We start from the raw sequence: 25,181 nt of genomic DNA on the forward strand, positions 1-25,181 counted from the left end.
ATTTGCCTGGTTAACCCCTTCACCGCCACAGTTCTCCCCTGTGGGTGCTGGGTAGATGTTGGACCTGTGGTTCTCCTCTGTGGGTGCAGGATGGGTATAGAAGCTGGGACCTGTGGTTCTCCTCTGTGGGTGCAGTTCTGGGTGTTGGGTAGATGTTGGACCTGTGGTTCTCCTCTGTGGGTGCAGGTCTGGGTGCTGGGGAGATGTTCAGATGATGTCTGAGCTGTAACTTAACCTCCTACAGGACAGGGCAGAGAGGTGTACCTCACACAGATAGCTGAATGTAAGTTATAGGGGAATCCTGATTGGGATGGGTCCCAGCAATAAGCACAGTGAGCTATGGAAGTGCTCTGTACTGGCAGTAATCTCCTCCCACCGGGTGAGGCCAGTGCAGGAATAGATCCCCCTGTTACAGACAGGGCAGCACAGTCAGTGACTTCTCATTGCTGTATCACTCACAGATCCTCTGCATTTCTCACAGGACTGTCTGTGTGCAGAACTCATTTCCTCCCATCGCTGCCTACTACATCCGGGTCACAGCCCTATGCTCTACTGCGCATGCTCACACGCAAGGGATCATGGGAGTTGTAGTTTTTATAGACAAGATCGATTGACACATATAAGCAACACAGTAACATTCCCAGAAACCTGCTAGGGAGAGAGATTCCTGTGCATGTACAGTTAGTATATACAGGATATATCCAGGAGCTGAAGCAGCTTTTCTGAAATATAAGGACCAGGAGGTAGGTAGGGGGCTGTGTGTATGTGTGTGTGTGTGTGTGTGTGTGTGTGTGTGTGTCTGAGGTATGTGTCACTGTGTGTGTGTGTGTGTGTGTGTGTGTGTGTGTGTGTGTGTGTCTGTCAGTGTGTGTCTGAGGTATGTGTCACTGTGTGTGTGTGTGTGTGTGTGTGTGTGTGTGTGTGTTTGTGTGTGTGTGTGTGTGTGTGTGTGTGTGTGTGTGTGTCTGTCTGTCAGTGTGTGTCTGAGGTATGTGTCACTGTGTGTGTGTGGCCACTGAATGAGATCTGCTCTTATATACTCATATACACGTGAGTATAACTATTGAAGGGTTTCTATTATTGTAATCCTGACTTTTACCGTTACTGTTATATGGTTTATATATTTTTGCTTCTCTTACATATCTCTTGCTGCGTACCCCGCTCCCTCATCTTTCTGGATTCAACTGTCTGACTTCATATCTTATTTCTGAATCCCTGATCAAAAACGTATTTAAAAAGGTGATGATAAGTAGATGTGCCCCTCCAAGTTAAAACTGCTCTTACAAGAAAACTGGGTAAGTTTCACCAATATTAACTATATGTGTAGGGTGCATTGCACTTATATATATATATATATTTGTGAATATATATATATATATATATAATAATCAAAAAATAAATAGATGATACAGTTCTGTGGCTAACGAAATGCTTTTATTTGTGCGAGCTTTCGAGATATCAAAAAATAAATAGATGATACCGTTCTGTGGTTCAAAAAATAAATAGGTGATACTGTTCTATGATACCTCAACATGTGTGTGTGTGTATATATATATATATATATATATATATATATATATATATATATATATATATACACATATATATACAGTGTTCTACAAACATATACATTTGCTCGCCCCGGGCGAGTGGATTTAACCCCCGGGCGAGTAAATATTGGCCCAAGCAGCACACGTTTGGTACTAGGTGGCGAGTAGATTTGTTTGTGTGGCGAGTAGATTTTTTGGTGATTTGTCAACCACTGTGTATATATATATATATATATATATAACCTGAACAGATGGCACTCTAAGCAAAGTTCAAGGTGCCTGCTTTGTAATCAAATACATGTAACAGCTGCTGTCACCAAAGTGAGAGCAAAGAAATAGCACTCTCAGGTATAAAGAAAAACAATGTATTAGGCAATACAAAATGAACACAGCGACAAACCAACGTTTCGGTCCTCTATGGACCTTCCTCAGGGTAGTGTTAAGGGGCACTGGCACACAGAAGATATATACCCATAACCACCCTCTGTGACTAATTGGGGATCCACTAATTAACCAAACACTGAGAACTCATGACATCATTATCCAGCGCCGACAGCCGGCGGCCATCTTGGCGCCTATGTAAACAAATCCAAATGAGCATGTGTCAGCAGAGGACCGCCCTCTAGTGGCCTGTAATGCAACTGTAAGCATTGTGTATCCAGGCAACGAATTCGTGACTGTGCATGCATCGCCTCCATAGTGGGACCAGCCAACCGGTGCCAGTAAGAGTATGACGTGAGCCCTCTGGAACAAAACCAAGGGAAGCAGTGAGGGAACATGAAGTGAAGACACAAATACGGATGATTAAAACCAATGGGAACCGAATATGTGGGCAAATATATGGATAAGCACAATTAACAGAAAAAAAAATAATAAACACCTAACATATGACTAAAAGAAACATTCGTGTACTGCATAGAATATATCTAACCACGAACTACACTTGTTGAAATTCCAAAAGGAATATATAAAGTGAAAGACGTGAATCATGATATGCAGGCTAACGTGGAAGGTGAACGCCTAAATCATCTATAAAAAGCAACTGAGCTTGAAGTCTTCATTAAGACCACGGGGAGCAAGGGTGTCAAGTTCAAAGATCATACGCATCTTTAGTTGTAATAGTAGCTTGCCCCTATCTCCCCCACGGCCCGTGCATATGCCTGGAGTATGGGCATGCACCTGAGCGTAGCCAGACTGTGCTTGCTTCTTTTGAAATGTCTTGCTACCGGCTCAATCTTAAACTCATCCATACAGCTAGTATCTGACAGTGCCTTTCTAATACCTGAGCGATGTAAGGCCATATGCATGGCCGTAACCTCCCACTGTGGTACTGTCCCCAAAGTACTTAGGGGCCCTAAGCTATGCAGAGCTTCTCCTAGACACATAGGCTCTTGCGCGACATGTGACCTTGTCCCTGATGCTCATGGGACATGTAGTCCCTGCTGAAGGCCTTACCTATAGGCCGCCATTCGCACGCATACACTGCGCATGTGAAACTCTGCTGAAGATGGCGGCACCCTGCAAAGGGAGCGCCGGTAGCCTCCGGCGATGCGCTCGCCTGCCCGCACTCTGCGCGTTTGCCGCAGGGAGCGCGCACCCCTTCGCTGGCCACCGCGCACCCCACGGAGGTAGGGGAATGGAAAAGGGACCCGGGGGCGGGTGGGGGGGGCGACGTCCTAGCTACACAATTATCCCCAGAACATCACAGATACCAGGTTCTTGAAATCATGGGACTCCATTCTTGGCAAATGTTACAAAGAGCTCATGAAATTATTAGTTGACTACCAATCTGACAAGCTAAAAACAGCGAGTACAGATTGGGAAACTAAATTGGATAATTTAGATAAATGGAACAAACTACCTGAATTTGTAAATCTTCAATCCAAATTACACAAGAGAAAGAAACCCCCCAGATTGGGCACTCGTCCACCTACTGGATGATTGGTGAAACAATTAAAATGAACTTTATTTCATATCCAAATTAAAATAATGGGCGTTAAAACGATAATTAAAAGCACTAGTGATCCTAATGTATGAACATTATGATAAATGTTCTGGATCAATGATCAGCTTCTGAAATAGGGTAATACAAATGTTTGAACCTATTGAGAGTGATAGTATGGATAGAATATCCACTGCCCATAGATAGAGCCAGAGATCTAGAGTTCAGCTAAATGATCACGGTCGCTGGAGTGATGCCATATATGAGCAACCCCCCAGATCCTCAGGCAGTGTTCTTGCTGATAGTACCGGGACATACCCTCGCCTGGTCTGCCACACTGATGTAATATGCAAAAAATGGATGCACAAGTAGTGTAAATGAAGGAGCACCACAGTATAGTGAGAGAACCAGTAACTCACGTGTAAATATGGTAGAATCAGTATCGCAAGGGAGCGTACAAGAGTAAACGCACACTGATAGATGGTGTAAAAATTCTGGCACCAGTATGGTATAAGCAAGCAAATGAGTAGACTCTGTGTGAGTCTATTCATAATCCTGCAAAGTCTGGTGGCTGTAAGAATGGTATTGGGGCTGGTATTCAGCAACCTAGTAAACCCCAGTAATCACAGCTCAGACAACCAGAGCACACCGAGACAGACTATGTGCAAAGTAGGGATCAGTACCCTCTACGTCTCAGTGTGATGATCGGTGTAAGATCCCGCCCCGTGATGTCACCAATAACGCACGTCAGCCGCAACCTGCGCAAAGGCGCTGCACCACGAGGAGACACCGCAGGGCCCGCCTCCAGGCTCCGTCCCTGTGATGACATGAGCAGCGCACAGTGCGCTCCGGCTACGCGCACACAAACAGGCATTCAAGGGGTTAATGCTCTGCATTATACCACAGCTGCTGCAGACTCCTCCCCTGACTATCAGCACACAACCTTTTGTGTAATCACTCCTTACCCTGCAGCTGTGAGCTTCCTGCTATTCATCACCTTGCAGCTGCATGCTGCCTTTTCCATTGGCTGCTGGTTCCTTAAGTACTCAGCCAGTCCGCTCACACACTGGCTGAGCATAACACTTCATGCAGTACGAAGTGCTTACTGCAATCCCTGCCTCCTTACCTTGAACCTGTCTCCTTGTTCCTGATTCTTGTTTTGTCTGATCTTGGCTCTCATCTGGACTCCTTACCTCTCCACTCCTGACCCCGGCATTACCAACGACGGTCCGCACCTCTCCAATCCCGACCACGGCTAAGTACCTCCAACGATCTGCACCTCTCCAACCACGGCAAGTACCTACAATGATCCGCACCTGTCTAACCCTGACCCGGCTACCCACGACCAATCTACTCTCCAGATGCGCCAACGCGGCTGTGGGTTGGTGTTGTATATCTATCCCCACCTCGGCCTCGCGGTCATGGCTTGTTTGGAGTTACACTCAGGAGGTGTTCTAATGCGTCATAGGCTGTATACAACCAGTAAGTAGCCGAACTAGAACCAAACTAGAGGATATACATATTAGTAGCTGAGATTTCTGCTGGTGTCAGCAAGAACAGTGAAACTGTAGCTAAACTCTTTCAGGCTCCCTTAGACCATCTTTTCTTTAGCAAAGGAGCAACAAATAAGTACACGAGCAGTTACTGGCAACAGTGTTGCCTGCCAGTTCCATGTGGGGCGTGGGAACCCTGCGTGTGCACCCGAGATGCCGACGCGCGCGTTTCGCGTAAACGCTTTCTCAAGGCATGTATGGGGGAGGGTCCCATTGGATACATGCTATTATTTATAACACTGCGCTAATTAGATCTAATGGCGTCCTATTAACCCATGAAGAACCCTCTGTGCTGATAGTAGCATGTAGCCTGGTCCTGCACAGGAAAGTGGGTAAACCGGAGGTGCATTCATGTCCACACAGGAATCTGTATATATATAATAAAGTTGTCCTTGCCTATATCGTTGCCAAAAGTTACTGCATAAGTGGGGTCTTATCTATACTGCAATCCTATGATAGGATCACTCCCACTGTAGTAATGCTCAAAGAATAGTGTTAAAGAAATAAGTGGTCCTTAGTAGTGTAGATGTAAGGTGTACATATTCTGTGGGTGGGTAATAGTAGATATATGATATTGGATCCTTATGGCAGTTCCTTTAAAATGTTTAAAGTTACAGTCTCCTGCCTACAAACCGGATGTAGTCCAGTAAGGGTTAGTGGATGCCAGATTTCCACTGCATGTACAAAGTCATTGAAAAAGTAAATGAACAGGATTGGAGGTAGATGCCCATCACCAGGTTGGCGAGAGGGAGGCGTAGATAAGAACGCACACAATAGCACTGGTGGTACATATGTACAGTCATGTAAAAAAAGAAAGTACACCCTCTTTGAATTCCATTGTTTTACATATCAGGACATAATAACAATCATCTGTTCCTTAGCAGGTCTAAAAATTAGGTAAATACAACCTCAGATGAACAGCAACACATGACATATTACACCGTGTCATGATTTATTTAACAAAAATAAAGCCAAAATGGAGAAGCCATGTGTGAAAAACTAAGTACATCCTTACTGCTTCCATATGAATTAAGATGCTAAGTAGCAGACAGGTGCTGCTAATCAAATACCCTTGATTAATTGATCATCAGCAAGTGTGACCACCTCTATAAAAGCCGAAGTTATAGCAGTTTGCTGGTCTGGAGGATTCAGGTGTGTGTTAACACAATGCCAAGGAGGAAAGATATCAGCAATGATCTTAGAGAAGCAATTGTTGCTGCCCATCAATCTGGGAAGGGTTATAAGGCCATTTCCAAACAATTCAAAGTCCATCATTCTACAGTGAGAAAGATTATTCAAAAGTGGAAAACATTCAAGACAGTTGCCAATCTTCCCAGGAGTTGACGTCCCAGCAAATTCACCCCAAGGTCAGACCGTGCAATGCTCAGAGAAATTGCAAAAAAGCAGGTTAAATATTAAAGTTCATGACAGTACAATTAGAAAAAGACTGAACAAGTATGGTTTGTTCGGAAGGGTTGCCAGAAGAAAATCTCTTTTCTCTAAAAAGAACATGGCAGCACGGCTTAGGTTTGCAAAGTTGCATCTGAACAAACCACAAGACTTCAGGAACAATGTCCTTTGGACAGACGAGACCAAAGTGGAGATGTTTGGCCATAATGCACAGCGCCACGTTTGGTGAAAATCAAAAACCGCATATCAGCACAAACACCTCATACCAACTGTCAAGCACGGTGGTGGAGGGGTGATGATTTGGGCTTGTTTTGCAGCCACAGGACCTGGGAACCTTGCAGTCATTGAGTCAACCATGAACTCCTCTGTATACCAAAGTATTCTAGAGTCAAATGTGAGGCCATCTGTCCGACAGCTAAAGCTTGGCCGAAATTGGTTCATGCAACAGGACAATGATCCCAAGCACACCAGCAAATCTACAACAGAATGGCTGAAAAAGAAAAGAATCAAGGTGTTGCAATGGTCCAGTCAAAGTCTAGACCTCAACCCGATTGAAATGCTGTGGCTGGACCTTAAGAGAGCTGTGCATAAACAAATGCCCGCAAACCTCAATGAACTGAAGCAACGTTGTAAAGAAGAGTGGGCAAAACTTCCTCCACAACGATGTGAGAGACTGATAAAGTCATACAGAAAATGATTACTTCAAGTTATTGCTGCTAAAGGTGGTTCTACAAGCTATTGAATCATAAGGTGTACTTCGTTTTTCACACATGGCTTCTCCGTTTATTTTTTCTAAATCATGACACGGTGTAATATGTCATGTGTTGTTCATCTGAGGTTGTATTTACCTAATTTTAAGACCTGCTAAAGAACAAATGATTGTTATGTCCTGATATGTAAAACCATGGAATTCAGAGGGAAATTTTCTTTTTCACATGACTGTATGTGTATTAATAGCGATATTTAACTTGCAATGAAGGCGAACAATAGGCTTAAATAAAGGGTGTAAAAACAAAGGCCTCATTCAGCTCTCCTGGTGATGGGGTCTTCAGTGTGTATATCCATCTGGCCTCCTTTTTTAAGAGATCTTCGTCCCAATTTCCTTTTCTGATATCCAGTTAGTACTGGTCAATCCCGATAAATTTATTGTTGCTTATGTAGCCATTTTGACACGAATTCATATGTCTGGCCACTGGTGAGTCAACCTTGTTGGGAATTGTGGCTATACTGTATGTTCAATGATTCTTTGTTTGAAGAGCCTCCTCGTTTTGCCTGCGTACTCCTTTCCACAGGCACATACCCCCCAATAGATGACCCCGGCGGTAAGACAGTTGATAAATTTACGTATTACATAGATTTTGGAGTCATCGCAGTTGCTGAATTCCTTCGTCACCTTAATGTGTTTACACGCCTTGCATCTTTGGCAGGTAAATGTTCCCACTGGTTTCGGTGGTAGCCAGAGACTGACAGGGGGTTCTGTGAAGTGACTGTGGACCAGAGCGTTGCGTATGTTTCTGGCTCTTCTACTCACCATGGGTGGGTAGATATTTAGAGCTTCTTTAATGTCAGGATCTGCCTTAGGTATATGCCAGTGACGCTGTAGAATATCACAAATAAAATAATTGTGAGTTAGTAAAAATAAAATACAATCTTGAATAAACATGCTTTGTGCCTGTGAAAGTGTAGAAGACTGTAAAAAATGTTGAGTGGCAAGAAGACCATACTCATGTGCTATAATAGTGTATAAAGATGTGACGTCCATAGTTACCCAGCGGTAATTATGATTCCAGTTGATCCCTTCCATGGTCAACAGAATATCTGTTGTATCCTGAATGTATGAGGGGAGGGAACAAGGGCTGTAGAAACCTATCCACGTACTTGGAAACACCATCTCCCAAAGATCCAATGCTGGACACGATGGGCCTGCCCGGGGATTTGTCCAGCCCCTTGTGGCTATTTGGGAGATGGTGGAACACAGGCACGATGGGATGTAGACAATTCAAATAGTTATGCTCTTTCGTAGTTAGTACATATAAGGTGTTTCCTTGCTCTAAAAGATTCTGTAAATGCTGCTGGAATTTCTCGGTAGGGTCTGTTGTAAGTTTGGTATAAAAGCCCGGTCATTCAGTTGTCGCAGAGCTTCCGCTCTATATGAAGAGGCAGACTGACCACAGCACCCACCTTATCTGCATTTTGAATCACTATAGATTGATCTTCTACTAAAGTTCTGAGACTGCTCCGTTCTTCCCTAGAAAGATTATCATGTGTAGGAGCTACAAAATAAATCCCACTGGCCAATATCTTTAGGTCCTTCTCAACCAATGCCTCAAAGGCAGAGATGAAAGGGCCCCTGGAACCACTAGGTACAAAAATAGATTTCTTCTTAAGCCCTGAATCAATATGGCGAAAAAAATGGGTAGTATCAGAACCTAAGGATTCAGTATAATTCTCTTGGTAGAGAGTCTCCATATCTAATGAAAACACTGTATTTTTAAATGTTTGTGGAACCTCTACAGCAACAGCGGCTACATTATCAAGAGAGTCAACTGAACACGAGTGGCTTAGCGTAAGTAAATTAACCGTCTCAATCCCTTTGTATAAATAAAAAGTATATGTAGCCTAGAGGTCAGAGGTGGCGGGACTGGGGGTGGTCACTACCAAACTTGCACCCCCACCCCCCTCAACAGTTGTGGTCTGTGCTGGTATATTACTATCCTCTAGTCTAGGTCCCTCAAATCTGACCTATGGTTATGGGCTGTAATGTGGGGCACTCAGCTGCTCCCCACTTTGGTATGACCACGTCAATCACCTCTCTGGGCCCCCTGCAAGCATCTGGTTGGTGATGATGGGTTGTAATGGGAGGTTCCCCACTTAAGTACAACCCCCGTCAGTCACCCTCCCCTGGCCCACAGTGTGGGCGAGTACCTGGAATTGCACGACGGGTTCCTGAACTTGTTGGGTCACAGCAGTCTCATGCTGGGTAACCATCTTCCCAAGATAATTTCCCAGCAACATATTGGCAGGAATATCATCAATTATTCTCACCTCCTCCACACCCTGTCCAGGACCACAATCCCAGGTATACCTTTACCACCAGCAGATCGTGGCGGCCTTCTCCCACCTCCTCCAAATGCGGAGTCCGCCCAGGAATAATTGTTCGGCTGCACTAGGGTAACTGTAGCACCTGAGTCCCTCAGTCCTTGGGTGAGTTTCTGCCCCACATTGACCGGCAGCAAATGGTCTTCCCTATTCTCCTGCATCCGAGACGCCACATAGGCACCTGGGTGTGTTCTTGATAGAAGATCCTCTCCAGGTGCAGTTACAGGCTTCTTCTTTTCTGGAAAAGTGGTCTACAAAAACAAAAAAGCGCAACCACCATAGTGTATTATTTAATGTAAAAAAGTTTTAATCTGCATAAAATACGTGAGGTATCAAACTCACAAACAACCCTAGAATTGTTGAGCGTTGTTGAGTTTAAATATCTTGGATCTTTGCCATCCTTTGGAGTCAAATAGCCATCTTTGGCTAATAGCACTTTTGTCCATTCCGGTATAGTGTTGTTGGTACAGGGGGTGGGTGAAGGTGGTAGTTTCCCAAGGATGGTGATTAGGCCTTGCGGGAGGGTAGCGCGAGGGATTAACCCTTTCATTACCTTAGCCGTTGTAATCGCTAGGGTAATAAAGGGTTAACTTGTACTGTCACCTCCCCCAAGGCCTAAACACCCAACCTGGGGAAACTACCACCTTTACCCACCCACTGTACCAACAACAAACCAGTGCCTGCTATTTATCCCTTTCATTACCTTAGCGGTTAATCTAACTGGCTGCAATTTTATTTTTACTGCATAGGATTGATGGGGGGGGGGGGGGTCCCTGCGGGTCTCCGGGGGGTCTGCCGGTATCAATCCTATTCAGTAAAAGTGAAGGAAACCCCTTTTATGCATGTTGCAATTCCTTTAGAGCCAGTCTTCAGCTGGTGAGAAAAGATTGAAGTTTTTATAGTACTATATGCATATCGGAGTTTAGTGAATAGCAGTTTCTGGCAAAAAATGAGATTTTGGACATTTTTTGGCTTGCCGCACAACTTGTTTTAGCCAAACTGTTATTGTACTATAGAAAGCTGTTTTAGTGCGATATTGCACTGATATGAGAGCTTTGTGATTAGCTACACAGGCAATATCGCACTATAAGGGCATTTATAGTGCTATAAAGCACTCATCGAAGTTTAGTGAATAAGCCCCTATATCTCCAGGACAAAATCCTTTAGAAAATCCCGAAATTTGTTTCTCCTCTTTTCAGAGCAACAAAAGGGAAAACCAGCTTCCTAGATAGCCATAGCCCGATGGATAAGAAACCTCATTATACAGGCCTATGAAGCATCAGGAAACGCACCTCCAAGTTTCTTAAGGGCTCACTCTACTAGAGCAATCCCATCTTCCTGGGCTATGAAACCACAAGTATCCGCAGAGCACGTCTGGAAACAAGCGACTTGGTCTTCCCTTTATACTTTCTCATAACACTACCAATTAAATGTAGTCGCATCAGTAGAAGCTGCCTTTGGAAGAAAATTCATACAGGCAGCAGTATCGCTATAATTTGCCCAACCCAGTGTTTTCTGAGGGAGAACGGCCTTCAGACTTGTAGAACAACACACTAACAAAAAAGAGAGCGGAAAGGAAGGACAGTATCAATTAAAAGTTAAAATCACTTTATAGAAATAATAAACAAATTAAAAACTTACAAAATCACATGTACGATGGAAACATCTCATTCCAAAAAATCCCTCCCACATCTTGGACAAGATGCTCATGTGAAGTCGCTCAATCGTGATGGAAACCGGTATAACACCAAAAACATGAGAGGGACCAAACTTAAGTCCTAAATCTTCCAGAGCAGGGGTGTGCAAACTTTTCCATGTGCGCAACCCTGTCTGCTCTCCTCGGCACCTCGCAACTTCCCCCCACCCCCCCACCCCCCCACTCTTCCTGCTTGGCCCCGGCGTCAAATGACACACACGGTCATGTGACGTCACGTAACCTTGCAGCATCATTTGACGCTGGGCTACCATGACGACGCGTCGCTGGAAGGTAAGTGTGTTTATAGAGGCCTCACGCGGTTCCCCTGGGGGAGAGCGCGGGTCCTTTATAACTGCTGCTCCCCCCCCCCACCCAGTTTGTGCACCCCTGTTATAGAGAACCTTTTTTGTTTGTGTGTTCATAATTGGCCTTGAGATATTTGGGTGCACATGTGTATAGTACAGCCCGACTAGAGGTACAACTGACCTGAATCAGGCATAGGAGGGGCTTATAAGGGTGTGAGCAGGTCAGAAGTCTGTGTCCTACCTTCAGATGGGCAGAGCCTATTCCCTCATGCTGACATTGAGAGATCAGGAGAAAATAAATAATCAACGAGTAAAATGTCAGTGTTTCCCCAGGCCCTCCTTTATATAAGTTATATCCAGTTACAATGGGCAGTGCTTACCTCTCCATAGGGGCTGCCCTGTGTGACTCGTATACTCCTAGAATATGAAGCTAAATGAGGAGGAGGACACAACGGACTTGCAGCCAATTTTATTAATGTGAAGGAAACCAACGATTTGGCTGGACACAGCAGCCTTTATCAAAATGGATCCCTCGCCTTGTTCTGTGGCATTGCAGGATGTTCCTGCCTGGTACAAAGGTGCTGAATGTGAGAAACTGGAGGTGACTGAGAAAAAAAGAATGAGGGTGTGAGTGATCAAACCCCCCTATTTAATATGGTGAGAAGTGGGTTCAGGTGAGGGGACGTTACTGCACGGTTTCCTCTGCATTACCCACTTCTCAGCGTATGAAATAGGAAAGTGAGACTGTGTCAGTATGGAGCAGAACTGCTGGACCTGAGAGAGAATCGGGAGCGTTTATCAAAGTCTCTCTGATGTATCTGCTTTTTACTCATACTATAGAACTGTACAGTATGTTACTATGTTACACTGAGAGGACATTGCTGGTCTTTTGGCTGCTGATCTCCTACTCTCTTTATACGCTTTGTTTTTCTAGATTGTAATGTTGTGACACAATCCTGAACTATTGATGTGTTTGAAATGACGTTCCTGTTTGAGGATGGATCATACAAATTTTTCTAGGTGCCCCTGTTTTCTCCGACTCGTTTGGGGTTAATAATCTTAGGTTAGAAAACTCATTCTAAATGCTGTATATTTGTCCAATAAAACAGATCATTCCAATTCTGTTTTCTCTCTTATACAGACACAGTTGTCATCCAACAAATATTAAGATTAAGGAACCTCCAGTCAGCCCCTCCAGAGCAGCACTGCCCTCTGCCAGCACCTCCCAGAGCAGCACTGCCCACTACCAGCACCTCCAGAGCAGCACTGCCCACTGCCAGCACCTCCAGAGCAGCACTGCCCACTGCCAGCACCTCCAGAGCAACACTGCCCACTGCCAGCACCCCCCAGAGCAGCACTGCCCACTGCCAGTATGGATCCACACTTGTTAAGTGAGTAGAGGAGATATTTTGGTGTCTTTGAAATCTGCAAGGTGGGAATATCTGGGTATTTTGCAGTTATGCGAGTCAAATTAATCTTGTTTTCTTATAGACCCATCAGTAGGTAAGAAGATAATATATCTTCAACTCTTGAAATCATTTTCTGCCATAAAGGATAGAATAAATTTCTTTACAAGAGGTATTATATTATACCAATATCAGAGGAGGTGATATCACAAGAAGCGCCCCCACTCCCAGCTTTACATGATGGATTTTCCTATTCTTGTTGCCAGGTTTCCCTGTGGATGTCCCGGAGAGGTTAGAGATTAAGTCAGAGAAAGAAGAGCCGAACACTGAGGAACATCTGACCCCAATAAAGGAAGAAATAGATGCTTTTCCTGTTTGTGGTAAGTTACATCCTCACTTGTCTTTATTCAGTATGTTTAAAAAATGGGCTGAAATTACTGCAATATTTTGGGAAATAATATTAAAGCGTGCATACAATTATAAGATACCTGTTCCAATAAAAAAAAATGATTTGTCTAAGGTTATATTGAGGATATTATTGTTATTGTGGTTTGAACATTGGTAGCTCCAAAATGTTTTCAGCACTCGGGGGTAAAATCTCCCTGACCACTCAAAGGGTTAATAATAAAGTAAAATCAATCACTTCACCCCTCCCCCATTGGAATCAGTATAGAGTATTTCTGTTTACTGATATCACAAGAAGAGCCCCCACTCCCAGCTTTACATGATGGATTTTCCTTTTCTTATTGCCAGGTTTCCCAGTGGTTGTACTGGAGAGTTTAGAGATTAAGTCAGAGAAAGAAGAGACGAACGCTGAGGAACATCTGACCACAATAAAGAGTGAAACTGTTCCATTTCCTGTCTCTGGTGAGTACCTTTTCCCCTTTGTCTGCACAAAGGGATGTTATCTTATTACAAGGAGCATGGTCACATTTAGCGAATATTCATGGTTCATTGCCTCTCATAGGAAGTCCCCAGGCCTGCTGGGTGTTCTGGAACAAGCCACATGCAGCAGAGTTCAATATGGCTCTCAGATACGTATAAAAAGTTATGGGTATCTGACCATCAATAGATGCAATAAAAACGCATTTGGAATAAAAATTCAAGGGAACCGTCCCATGTCTGACGTGTGCGTGCCTGTGTGTGTGTTATAGGATGGCCACTATCTGTACCTGGATTTCACTAAATCTGAATGAGATGGGACAACAGGACATTTGTATTATTTTACTGCAGTAAATATACTGTTATTGTATCACAGTTTACTATTATTACTAGTGATCTAGTTTGTTCTTATTTGTTAATTGACTTTACATTGTACACCTAACATTACCATCCATTGTGTCCAATACACACACCAGTCCACGGACTAGTGACTCCGCCACATCAGTGCTGCCAGTAGTTAATAATAATAATAAGAATATAATATCTAATTGGTGTACACCCCACTAAATCTAACTCCCATTGTAATTGGGGTGTTGCATGCTTGTAGCATTGCCTGCTGGCTGTGCAGCTGTTTTGCTGTAATAGTTATGGTTATAGCCATTAGCCGTGTCAAACACTTCTAGCATTTACTTAATAACACTGACTGAACTGACCCCGGTCTGTGTGTGTCCAATACCTGTCCACTTGCCAGGTCTCAGTGGCCCTGTTCTTTGCTTAATCTATTTTTGGGGGCAGGACAGGAGGAGTACTGTGCGCTGCTGCCAGGCAGGCTTCTGTATGTATATGTATTGTACCCTCCTGCATATTTCCCAATGCAGTCTAACTGTCGCCCACTACGCAGTTGAATTCTGGCCCCTTGCCTCAGAAACCAGATGGAACGCTGGTAGCAGTATTTTGGCAAGGCCTTATGGAGAACCTCAAGGACAAACTCGCCACGCTGGAACACCCTGCAGGTTTAGAGGATCTCATCACTCTATGTATCCACATGGACCTGCGCCTACAGGAAAGAAGACACGAGAGGGTTCAGTGCAAAGCAGGTACACAATCTCTTCATACTTCTTCAGCGGCTCTATTCCCTGGATCCAGAGGAGGCAATGCAGCTCGGGGGTAACAGCCTATTGACCAACGAGAAGCAGCGTAGACGCACCTCCATGTATTGGGGTGTCACCGGACATCAGGCCCTTCTTTGTCCCAATAAGTTGGGAAATGCCAAAATCCCAGTGAGAGAAAGGGAGAATCACACTGGGAACATTACATACTTCTCCCTCTAGACTACCTAATAGGTTGCTGCCATATATCAAATTGACAGGGAAATCCTTCTCGGTCAAGACACGGGTCTTCTGGACTCCAGGTCAGGCGGTAACTTAATCGACCAGAGTTTCGCGGAGAAACATGGAATTCCTTTGATACAGAGAATCTCTGGTTTGGAGGCGATCTATGGCAGACCTTTACAGCCAGTGTTAATTTCCTTAGAGATGACTCTACTACACTTGGAGACAGGTACGGACCATACAGAGAAGATGCAATTGGACATAATCTACTGCCCCAATATTGAAGTAATTCTGGGCTTACCGTGTCTTCAACTTCATAACCCTTTCGTGGATTGGGCGGAGTCTCGACTCATCCATTGGAGTTCACGATGTCTAAAGAAATGTTCCGTTACTTCCCAAACGCTGGCTAGTGTTTCAGAACCGTCCAAGGTGAACCCCGGCTTACCAACCATTTACTCCACCTTTCAGGATGTATTCGACAAAGTTCAGGTCGAGGAGTTACCACCACATCGGTCCTTCGACTGTCCCATTGATCTTTTGCCCGGCTCGGTTCCTCCCAGAGAAGGTTCATATCCATTGTCACCTCTGGAGAACCGCTCCATGAAGGAGTACATTCAGGAAAACCTTCAGAGGGGATTCATTCATAAGTCTTCTCCTTCTGGCGCAGGGCTTTTCTTTGTTAAAAAAGATGGAACGCCATTGAGGCAGTGGAGCAGCAAATACGGCTGTTTAGGTGAAAACAGGAATGTAAATGTGTGATGTAGCTCCATGTCTTGTACATAAAAATTCAATAAACTTGAAGTTGGAAAAAAAAAAGGATGGAATGCTACGGCCGTGCATTGACTATCCAGGACTCAACAAAATCACGGTAAAAAAACGCTATTCTTTACCCCTGAGTGGAAGACTGCTTTCAATACGTTTGACGGACATTACGAGTATCTTGTTATGCCTTTTGGACTCTGTAACACTCGGGCAGTATTCCAGAACTTTGTGTACGAGATATTTAGGGATCTCCTCGACAAATATGTCAACTATGTCATCGTACACCTGGATGATATCCTGATCTTCTCTAAATCAGCACAAGAACATCCAGGCCATGTGATGCAGGTTCTAAAATGCATGCAGGAGAATCATCTGTTTGCCAAGTTAGAGAAATGCCAATTCCATCAATCCAGTACCTCTTTTCTGGGATATATCATCTCAGATACTGTAGCCATGGATCCGGCCAAAGTCAAAGCGGGTCTGGAGTGGCTACTTCCCCTCAGCCTGAAAGCTGTTCAACGGTTTCTAGGATTTGCTCAGTATTACCGCCGATTTATCCATAATTTTTCATCCTATCACCTATCACCGTCTTTACCAAGAAGGGGCGAAGCCTTCTCAACGGTCTGCTGACACAGCAGATGCCTTTGACAGAATAAAAACAACCTTCGCTTCGGCTCCAGTTCTGGTGCACCCAGATGCCGATTTACCCTTCACCCTAGAGGGAGAACCCCTCCTGCCCACGCATCAGATACATCTATCTCAGCGGAAAAACCCAAAGGTTAAATTGCACCCTTGTGCATTCTTATATCCATAAAAACAAAGGGGAACGGAGGTGAAAGCCATGTAAACAGAAAAAAAATCACACAGTACAACATTGCTGAAACAACGATTAAAAAAAGTGAAATATAAGGGGCTATACATTTCCTACTCACAATGGAGCAAGAATAATGAGCAGAAATCCAAACAGTGGCAATGTTGTATCTGGATGGTATGATGCAGGTTGTCTGGTGAATCTCAAAGACAGAAAGACAGACCCATGGTGCAGATCAACTTAAAATACATTTATCACATAAACTCACAAATGGAGGCTAACACTGTGTCGGTGATTTAAAGACAGGGTATAACAGACTGTGTCTCTGTGCGGTGAGTCGCGATATCACCACTTCCACGTCCAACCGAGCCTCCGATTGCATCTGCCGCCGCCGCCACCTCCAACGTCACTTCCGGTTACGCCGATCCATGCGTCTGGAAGTGCTTGTCTCTCCTCTCTCTCCAGATCACGCGTTTCACTGTATGGGGTTAACAGCTTCCTTGGGTGTAACTCCCTACTGCATCATGGGTGATTTTAATATCCACTGGTGTAACACAAAGCTGTGAAAGGTTGCGCCCATAGGAAACAAAAGTCAGGAAGTCATACAGGGACAAGTAGACAGGTATTCGTTGGTAAACCAGGACAGATTTATTCCACTGACAGTTTATGCTTTAGATCCAGATCACACATAGAAAAAAGATAAACAGCTGACAGACAGACCTGGTTTAGAGTACATTGCAGGGTTACTTTAAGCTCACCAGGTGGATTTCCAGGTATCGGCTCTTCAAGGAGGCAGATGCAGCAGAATCTGGAGAGAATAGAGTTTTGCAGAGCAGCTGCAGCGAGGTACAACCTTCTCCTTCTCCAACTCTCACTCTCACTCTGATCTGCCAACTGATTCCCCCTTAAATAGCATCAGACAGCTGGTTCATTAGGACCAAACCAACTTAAGCCAAACACGGGGGAAACATTTCCAAAACACATACCCACATCACCTTAATATAGTTCAGGTAAGGATTTTTATACTGTATTTTTACACCTGGCTATTAAGAATTAACCCCCCTCATTCCTGCTAGAACTGCCGGCATGTGTACAATACGTTAAAACTGTGCAGCAAATAAACCATTCCTGCCTTCATTTGACTGCCTTCAGGACGCCACATGAAAGGGTATAAGAGAGGAAAGATAGCTGGGCCCAGCAAAAAGAAAACAGTAAAGACAGAAACGTGGTGCACTGCCTGCAAGAAAACAAATCTGCATTTACTTTACACAAAATGTACAAGCAGCCCTGTCACAAAAGCCCTCCTCATTGGATCTAAGACACAAGAGGTGCATCTATGCTAAATACAGCTACATAAAGCATACCATAAACATAATTAAATACAAAGTGCCATCGTTTTTCACACATGGGTTCTCCATTTTGGCTTTATTTTTGTTAAATAAATCATGACACAGTGTAATATGTCATGTGTTGTTCATCTGAGGTTGTATTTACCTAATTTTTAGACCTACTAAGGAACAGATGATTGTTATTATGTCCTGATATGTAAAACAATAGAATTCAAAGAGGCTGAACTGTCTTTTTCACATGACTGAATACACACACACACACACACACTAGATGTTTAAATCCCATGAAAAGATTGCCAGCTGCTGTGCAACCCAAGTTGATATATGGATTATATGGTATGCCCATAGTTCATGCAAAAAAACATGTAGAGCTGCACACCAATACAAAATTGAATAAATAAATGATACTACCGGTGCTCTTGGTTCAGGGATATATGCCTGGGACATCCAATGTTGAGCAAAAGAAGAGAGATCCAGGGCAACTTCGGATGTCACTTGAAAAAGTCCCCTAGGAGGGATGAAACGTCGTGTTTATGGGCTGAAATAAATAGTTTTTTCTTATAAAATCCGAAGTTGCCCTGGATCTCTCTTCTTATGCCCATAGTTCAGACAGTTCTTTGGGGACTAATTTGACTGCTGTCGGGTTCGCCAAAGGAGATTGCTGCTGCTGTTCTATTGGCTATTGAATGCGGCACTGTTACTATATCATCGGCCGCAATGACGCTTGTGACGGGGCAGGGGTGCCAAGCGTGTAATAAAGGGGTCACCCCCATTAGGTACCCCCTTCCACCTTCTGGGAACACCCTCACACGACCCCAACCTGGTCCGAGAGTTAATGAAAAAAACGGCTAAGTCAGAGTGAGCAGAAACCTGGAACCCATAACTCCGTTCTGTTCAACCTAGAGGGCTGAGATTCGGCCACCATGTAGTCCTAGTGCCGGCAGGATTGCATGGCAAATACCGACCCTCTCGGGGCAACAGAACGGAGTCAGGGTAATTGCAAAGTTTGGGTTTCTGCCATTGACTTACATGGCAGGAAAGCGCCTCGTGTTCCAAAAGTGCTTTTAAACTGTAATTGTGTAACTCCGGTCCGGTGGGTCGCAGCGAGCTGAAACTTGGCCACCATAGAGAGTCCCCTCCGGTATGAGGGTCTGGCAAGTTTCGGCCCGCTCGGTCCAGCCGAACGGATTATTTTAATATATATATATATATATAAGAACTGTACTGTATTTCAAAGCGGGGATAAAAGACCACGAAAGTCCCTGGCTCTGTTTAATGTTACTGCTCAGGGGGGCGACCCATTGTCTACAACAGACCCCCTTATCAAAGGCTCACTCTGGCTGTATAGATTAGGGCAGAGAAACGCAGGGCTTGAGTGGTCTGTAAGTGCTGTAATTCACACTTACAGACAAAGGATTTCCTGACCAGATCCAAGTCTGGTAGACTTTTAGGCGCCCTGACTTTTGTGTGGGGCTAAAGAAATGAGACCCCAAGGGCCAGAAGTACACATGTGCCAACTAACTGGGGTCATGATCTAACAATGTTAGCTGGCAAGGAGGGATTGGGTGCAGATAATTGTCATCCAATGTCTTGCACTCAATGCCAGGGTATAGGAATGAAATCCCATATAAACCGGTGTCAACCCTATACCCGTTGTCTTCGTGATGTATCCTGTATTTTGTCCTGATGATGTATTTGTATCCTGTATTGCTGAATGAATTGCCAATCCTGTACCTGATTGCTTCATTGTCCAACCCCTAAGTAAGTGCTCTATTTTGTCTGTTATTTGTATCATCCTGTGGGTTCCCCTTGTTTAAGGAATAAACTATATATATTATATCTATGTCATGTTCAATTCAACCCAGGGATTTTTGTGTATATTATAACCTATCACTAGCTACCGTGACAACACTACAAAACGTGATGACGTCAGGTGGCAGAGGAGACAGCAATCAGCTGTATGATACGGACTCTAAATGAAAATCAGTTGGGCAAACTTCGTTTTTGGCGCAAATATGAAATAGTGCTTTACTTATAAAAAGTCTAGCTCTTCTTGTGCAAACTCCACTCCCAGAAGAAGACCATCGTCGAAACGCGTTGGAGCGGGAGTTTGGTTGGGGGACCCATTGTGACGGTGAGGGGGTAACCAGGCTCACTAATAAAGGTTCAGCCCCTTGGTTGCCCCTGATTATATATCTATTGCAAACTTGTAACCTTTCCAGATTGATGCCATGGGTCATTTTTAATTGTGGCTGAACACTTCCTTCCTTCAATACTATTTGTTATATGCCTTGCTCCTGTAATTTCTGACAGCATTATTACTGAAGTGCTGTGTAACATTTGGCATTCCTTTTCCTAAGTTACCTGTACATCAATAGTTAATTGATTATACACATTTGCTAGGTACCAAACAATTTACTTGAGAATCATAGTCTGCATGTTTAACCTGATTGTAAGAGATGTGTGTAGAGGTATGCAATGGAGACCGTTTTTAAGGTGAAATTAAAATAAGGCTTTATTGCGCCTGTCCCTTTTTAACACAGCAAAACATATGAAAACAACAAACGCCTATCCCTGTTTAAGGGCTAACTTACTTCCCCAGTTCCTTTCTCCAGGGCTGGAGGGATAATCCCATTACCACCCTATTCCCCAAAGTCTCAAGAGATACCTTAAAGCAGGTGGCCCTTCATGTCAGTCTCTGATAGGTTCCTGGGTCCCCTGTGTCCAGAAATATAGTTCTTTGGGTGTCTTGATCTCAGCAGAGCCTTTCTGCTCAAGACCTCTTTCCTCTTGTCAGCACACTTGTGTACTGAGGAAAATCTCTTTTCCTGTCTCAGAGGCAGGCTTTTTGAGACCTGTAATCAGCCAGGTGGTGTTGGTTAATTGTCTACCAGCAGTTAACGACCACACTGCTGGATTAGAGGCACATTTCTGAACAGGGATAAGTCCCCTGTTACACTGATTATCACTAATGTTGTTCCATTAAATCTCCAACATTCTATATTATTTACTCTTTATATTCCCTGTATTATTTGGTAAATTTCTCCTATCTTTCTGCAAAACCCTGTGTCATGGCTTTCTTTACTTTAAATTTCTGTAAAAACACACTCATAAAAATATTGCATACATCTAACAAAATGTGTTTGTTTTTCACAATGCATTGCTTTCTCTAAAGAAACTACTGTACTCCACATAAAATAATAATATCATTGTTCCAGTCTAAGGGACGCATTGGCTGGGGAGCATTTGCATCTTAAGAGTGATGCATTTTAAGTGAGAATATATAGTTAGACTATAGTATATATATTTATTGTTCTTCATGCAAGATCTATAACCTCAGCTGATGTGACATAGATCTAATTGCATTGTGTCTTTACAGGTATGTTTTTAACCCACTGATTGATCTGAAACCCACTGTCTTAAAAGAATTACCCACCCTGCCTTAATTTTTAATCTTGGTATGTGTCACGGGAGACCAAGCTTATTAACACTTTACCATCTGGATCCTTTGATTGAATAAAGCGTGAAATAAAATTGTATTTATTTACATAAAGCACACACACAGCATGAATTACAAAATTATCACAAATAAACACTTACTGGAACGAAAGTTCATGCAATCCGGTCTCCAGGTATCAATTCCCAGAAGCGGGGTTGATATGCGAGCAGGAAACAAGATGCAGTCTTTTGGCTAGGGGCGCAACTTGCCACCCCTATATCTTCACCAAATGTAATTATTTTGTTCTGCCCTTGCAGAATTAATTTCCAAGTCCTTAGATCTAACGAAATCCTGAGCGGGGTACAAATCCGTGGTGATGATGAAAACGTCTCTTGGTACCACACGCTATCATTCCTGATGTAAAAGCAGAGAACACCTTCCCGACAGCGTGCACGGGCTTATAATACCCTCACAAGCCTTTCTGGGCAATGGGCAACCAATCTTTGGCATGGGAGCTTTATTCCAAGTGTGTGTTTATTGTATATGGGTCCTGTACAGGGGTCATCTACACTATAAAATCCCGCACAGGTGGAGGCGCTAAGAGCATCATTCCAGGATACACCCCAGGCTCCCAGTAAAGGAGACTCTGGCCTCCTGTGAACCACCAGGTATTGCACCACCCTACACACACCGTAGCTACATATGTATCAATGATTTCACTGTGAGAGCTGCTATAAATACAATTCAGGCCTTCGGGGACCATCACCAAAGTCATTAGGGGCCACTGGATGGTCATGGGGCACAATTTTAAAACCCCAGGTGAAGAGAATGTTTTGTTAATTAAGTATTGGTAATGTCAATTCTTCTGTGTTTTTGGATTTGTAATTTGCTTTCAGTAATTTGATTTACAGATTGAAAACATTTGATCTGTGTTTTTTGTTTACTTCTGTTAGAGAACGGCCTGAATGAGGAACAGAACTTGAGCTCTGATACATCCAGAAGCTGGCTGACTCCTCACAGCCCAGAAGTACCAAAAAACTATTATTCCTGCCACATTTTGGACACATACAAGGAACCAGAGCCACATGATGGTGAATTTACAGACCTTGTACAGCACACAGCGGAGATGGACTCTAAATATGGGTCCAGCAAATGGTATGAGAGAGATTTAAGAAGAAGCCGTGGTGCTCAGCCTTTTCTCTGTTGTCAGTGTGGCAAAAGCTTCTCACTGGACAGGGACCTGCTCACACACCTTTGTGTCCCCACTAGAGAGCAAACCTTTACATGTACAGATGGTGGGAGCAGTCCCTCACTGAAGGGGAAACTTATTTCACACGAAAAGATTCCGGCAGCGGAAAATCCTTTTACTTGTACAGTGTGTGGGAAACAGTTAAGTACTAAGTGGACCCTTCTCAATCACCAGAGGATTCATACAGGAGAGAAGCGATTCACATGTACAGAGTGTGGGAAACAATTCAGAGCGAAATACCACCTCCTCACGCACCAGATGATTCATACAGGAGAGAAACCATTCACATGTGAAGAGTGTGGGAAACAATTCAGAGTCAAGCACCGCCTCCTCACGCACCAGATGATTCATACAGGAGAGAAACCATTCACATGTGAAGAGTGTGGGAAACAATTAAGTTTTAAAAGCAGCCTTCTCGCACACCAGATGATCCATAGAGGGGAGAAACCATTCAGATGTACTGAGTGTGAGAAACAATTCTGTACTAAGAGCAGCCTCCTCATGCACCAGCTGATTCATACAGGGGAGAAACCATTCACATGTGCAGAATGTGGAAAACAATTACGTTCTAAGAACTGCCTTCTCTCACACCAGATGAATCATACAGGGGAGAAACAATTCACATGTACTGAGTGTGGGAAAAGCTTTTCTAAAAAGAACAACCTCCTAACACATCACAGGATTCATACAGGGGAGAAACAATTCACATGTGCAGAGTGTAGTAAAAGCTTTTCTCGGAAGGAGAGCCTCCTCCAACATGTGTTGATTCATACAGAGGAGAAACCATTCACATGTACAGAGTGTGGGAAAAACTTTTCTCAAAAGAGCAACCTCCTCAGACACCACAGGATTCATATAGGGGAGAAACCATTTCCATGTACATAGTGTGGGGAAAGCTTTTCACAGATAATCGGCCTCCTTACACATGAGAGGATTCATACATCAGATAAAACATTTGATTGTTCAGAGGAGGGTTGGGCAATATAACAGTAGCATAGTAATACTGCCTTAATAAAAATGGCAGCTACTGTAGTGCCGACGAGTATTCTAAAACAAACCTGGTGCAATCCCCAACAAGACCCAGGTACATGCTGCAACATTTCAGTTACATTTCTGCCGACAGACTAATGGCCCATCAGATTAACAGCGGGGGTCCCCGGCAGTCCCATTCAAACAGAATGGGACTGTCAGGGACCCCTGCTGTGTTAATCCGATGGGCCATTAGTCTCTGCAGAAATGTCACTGAAATGTTTGCAGCATGTACCCAGCATGTACCTGGTAATAGCCCCAGGTTTTCCAAGGCAAGTTTTAGAATACTCGTCGGCGCACCTGTAACTCAATACTTACCATTCCTTATTACCATGGCATTCCTATCTGCGCCTGCAGAGTGGGGGTGGATTTGGTACAGAGTGGAGTGGCAGCACGTCTGGAAGCTCCATGAACTTTTGTAAGAAAAATCTTCAATCAGGAATCAGGTTTGCAGTTCAAATCAGAAGTCTTTATTACTTCAATCAGCTTCAGCGATTTTAGCAAGCATATATATATTAGATGTATTAGATGCTGCTATTCAATGTAGCAAGCATCTAAGAAGAAGGTAGTGCTTATGCTATGTTCACAGTGATTCCTATACACTTAAAATAAAGAGATGTAAATCAGTGTCTTGGCTACCTCGCTTTTGCTGACTAAATTACATCCTTGTTTATCAGGAAGATTAGGAATTAAGAAAAACATACAACATAGGATGTAATTAAGAAAGGACTATAAAAAGCAGACGAGAATTCGGCATGTTGTCAGGCTATAAGGTCAATAATGACAAGTCAGAGATCTTGTGCAAAGTGAGGGTGAAGGAAAACGGCGCTAACTCTATTAGTGTGCACTGGTGTTTATACAGTGGGTTAATAATAAAATCAAATACTTATACAACTTTGTGACGTGATTCAATAACGTGTGAAACAATAAATAAGTTCAAACCCCCTGCTCAAAACCCAGCTGGTGGGGACTGGTTTCACTAGTCCCACAATTCTTCACTCTCCAACTGCAATCCAGGGGGAGCATAAAGGGAAATAGAACAAAAAAACAAAAAAACAAAAAAACAATCTAAGTGCAGACAGTTTTTTGAAGGGGTGTATACATTTGTGTTGTCTCGGCTCTTATGTGTTGCCTACTTACAAGATGTAAGTCAAAAACGAGCGGTTTTGACACACAATGGTCTCTGCTAGGAAGATTTCTTAACCAGGTGTAGGGATCTCCAACTCTCAGCTCAGCAACAGTGTATATGTAAAAGAAATAGTACCATAGTGCAGACCAGTAACAATAAAAAACTCGACTTTATAGGGTAAAAATAAACACTTACAATAAAAACAATTGGTTAAGGCATGTATCACATTGATAGTGATT

The 25,181-nt window shown here is 43.6% G+C and overlaps 1 protein-coding gene across 3 annotated transcripts; it reads left to right on the forward strand.

The window, feature by feature from the left end:
- The first annotated feature begins 596 nt into the window (after positions 1–596).
- LOC142488012 (uncharacterized) lies at positions 597–23,933 on the forward strand. Of its 3 annotated transcripts, XM_075588337.1 has the most exons (7): positions 597–743; positions 1,240–1,295; positions 12,490–12,618; positions 12,697–12,946; positions 13,228–13,341; positions 13,715–13,828; positions 22,489–23,933. In XM_075588337.1, the coding sequence occupies exons 4-7, from the start codon at positions 12,928–12,930 to the stop codon at positions 23,667–23,669; spliced, it is 1,428 nt and encodes a 475-aa protein (XP_075444452.1). In that variant the 5' UTR covers positions 597–743; positions 1,240–1,295; positions 12,490–12,618; positions 12,697–12,927; the 3' UTR covers positions 23,670–23,933. The 3 variants fall into 3 exon arrangements, with proteins under 3 accessions (XP_075444452.1, XP_075444451.1, XP_075444454.1); XM_075588336.1 differs by lacking the exon at positions 12,490–12,618; XM_075588339.1 differs by lacking the exons at positions 1,240–1,295; positions 12,490–12,618.
- The last annotated feature ends 1,248 nt before the right edge of the window (positions 23,934–25,181 follow it).

This window comes from Ascaphus truei, chromosome 2, assembly GCF_040206685.1.
Source record: "Ascaphus truei isolate aAscTru1 chromosome 2, aAscTru1.hap1, whole genome shotgun sequence".
NCBI classification, from domain to species: domain Eukaryota; kingdom Metazoa; phylum Chordata; class Amphibia; order Anura; family Ascaphidae; genus Ascaphus; species Ascaphus truei.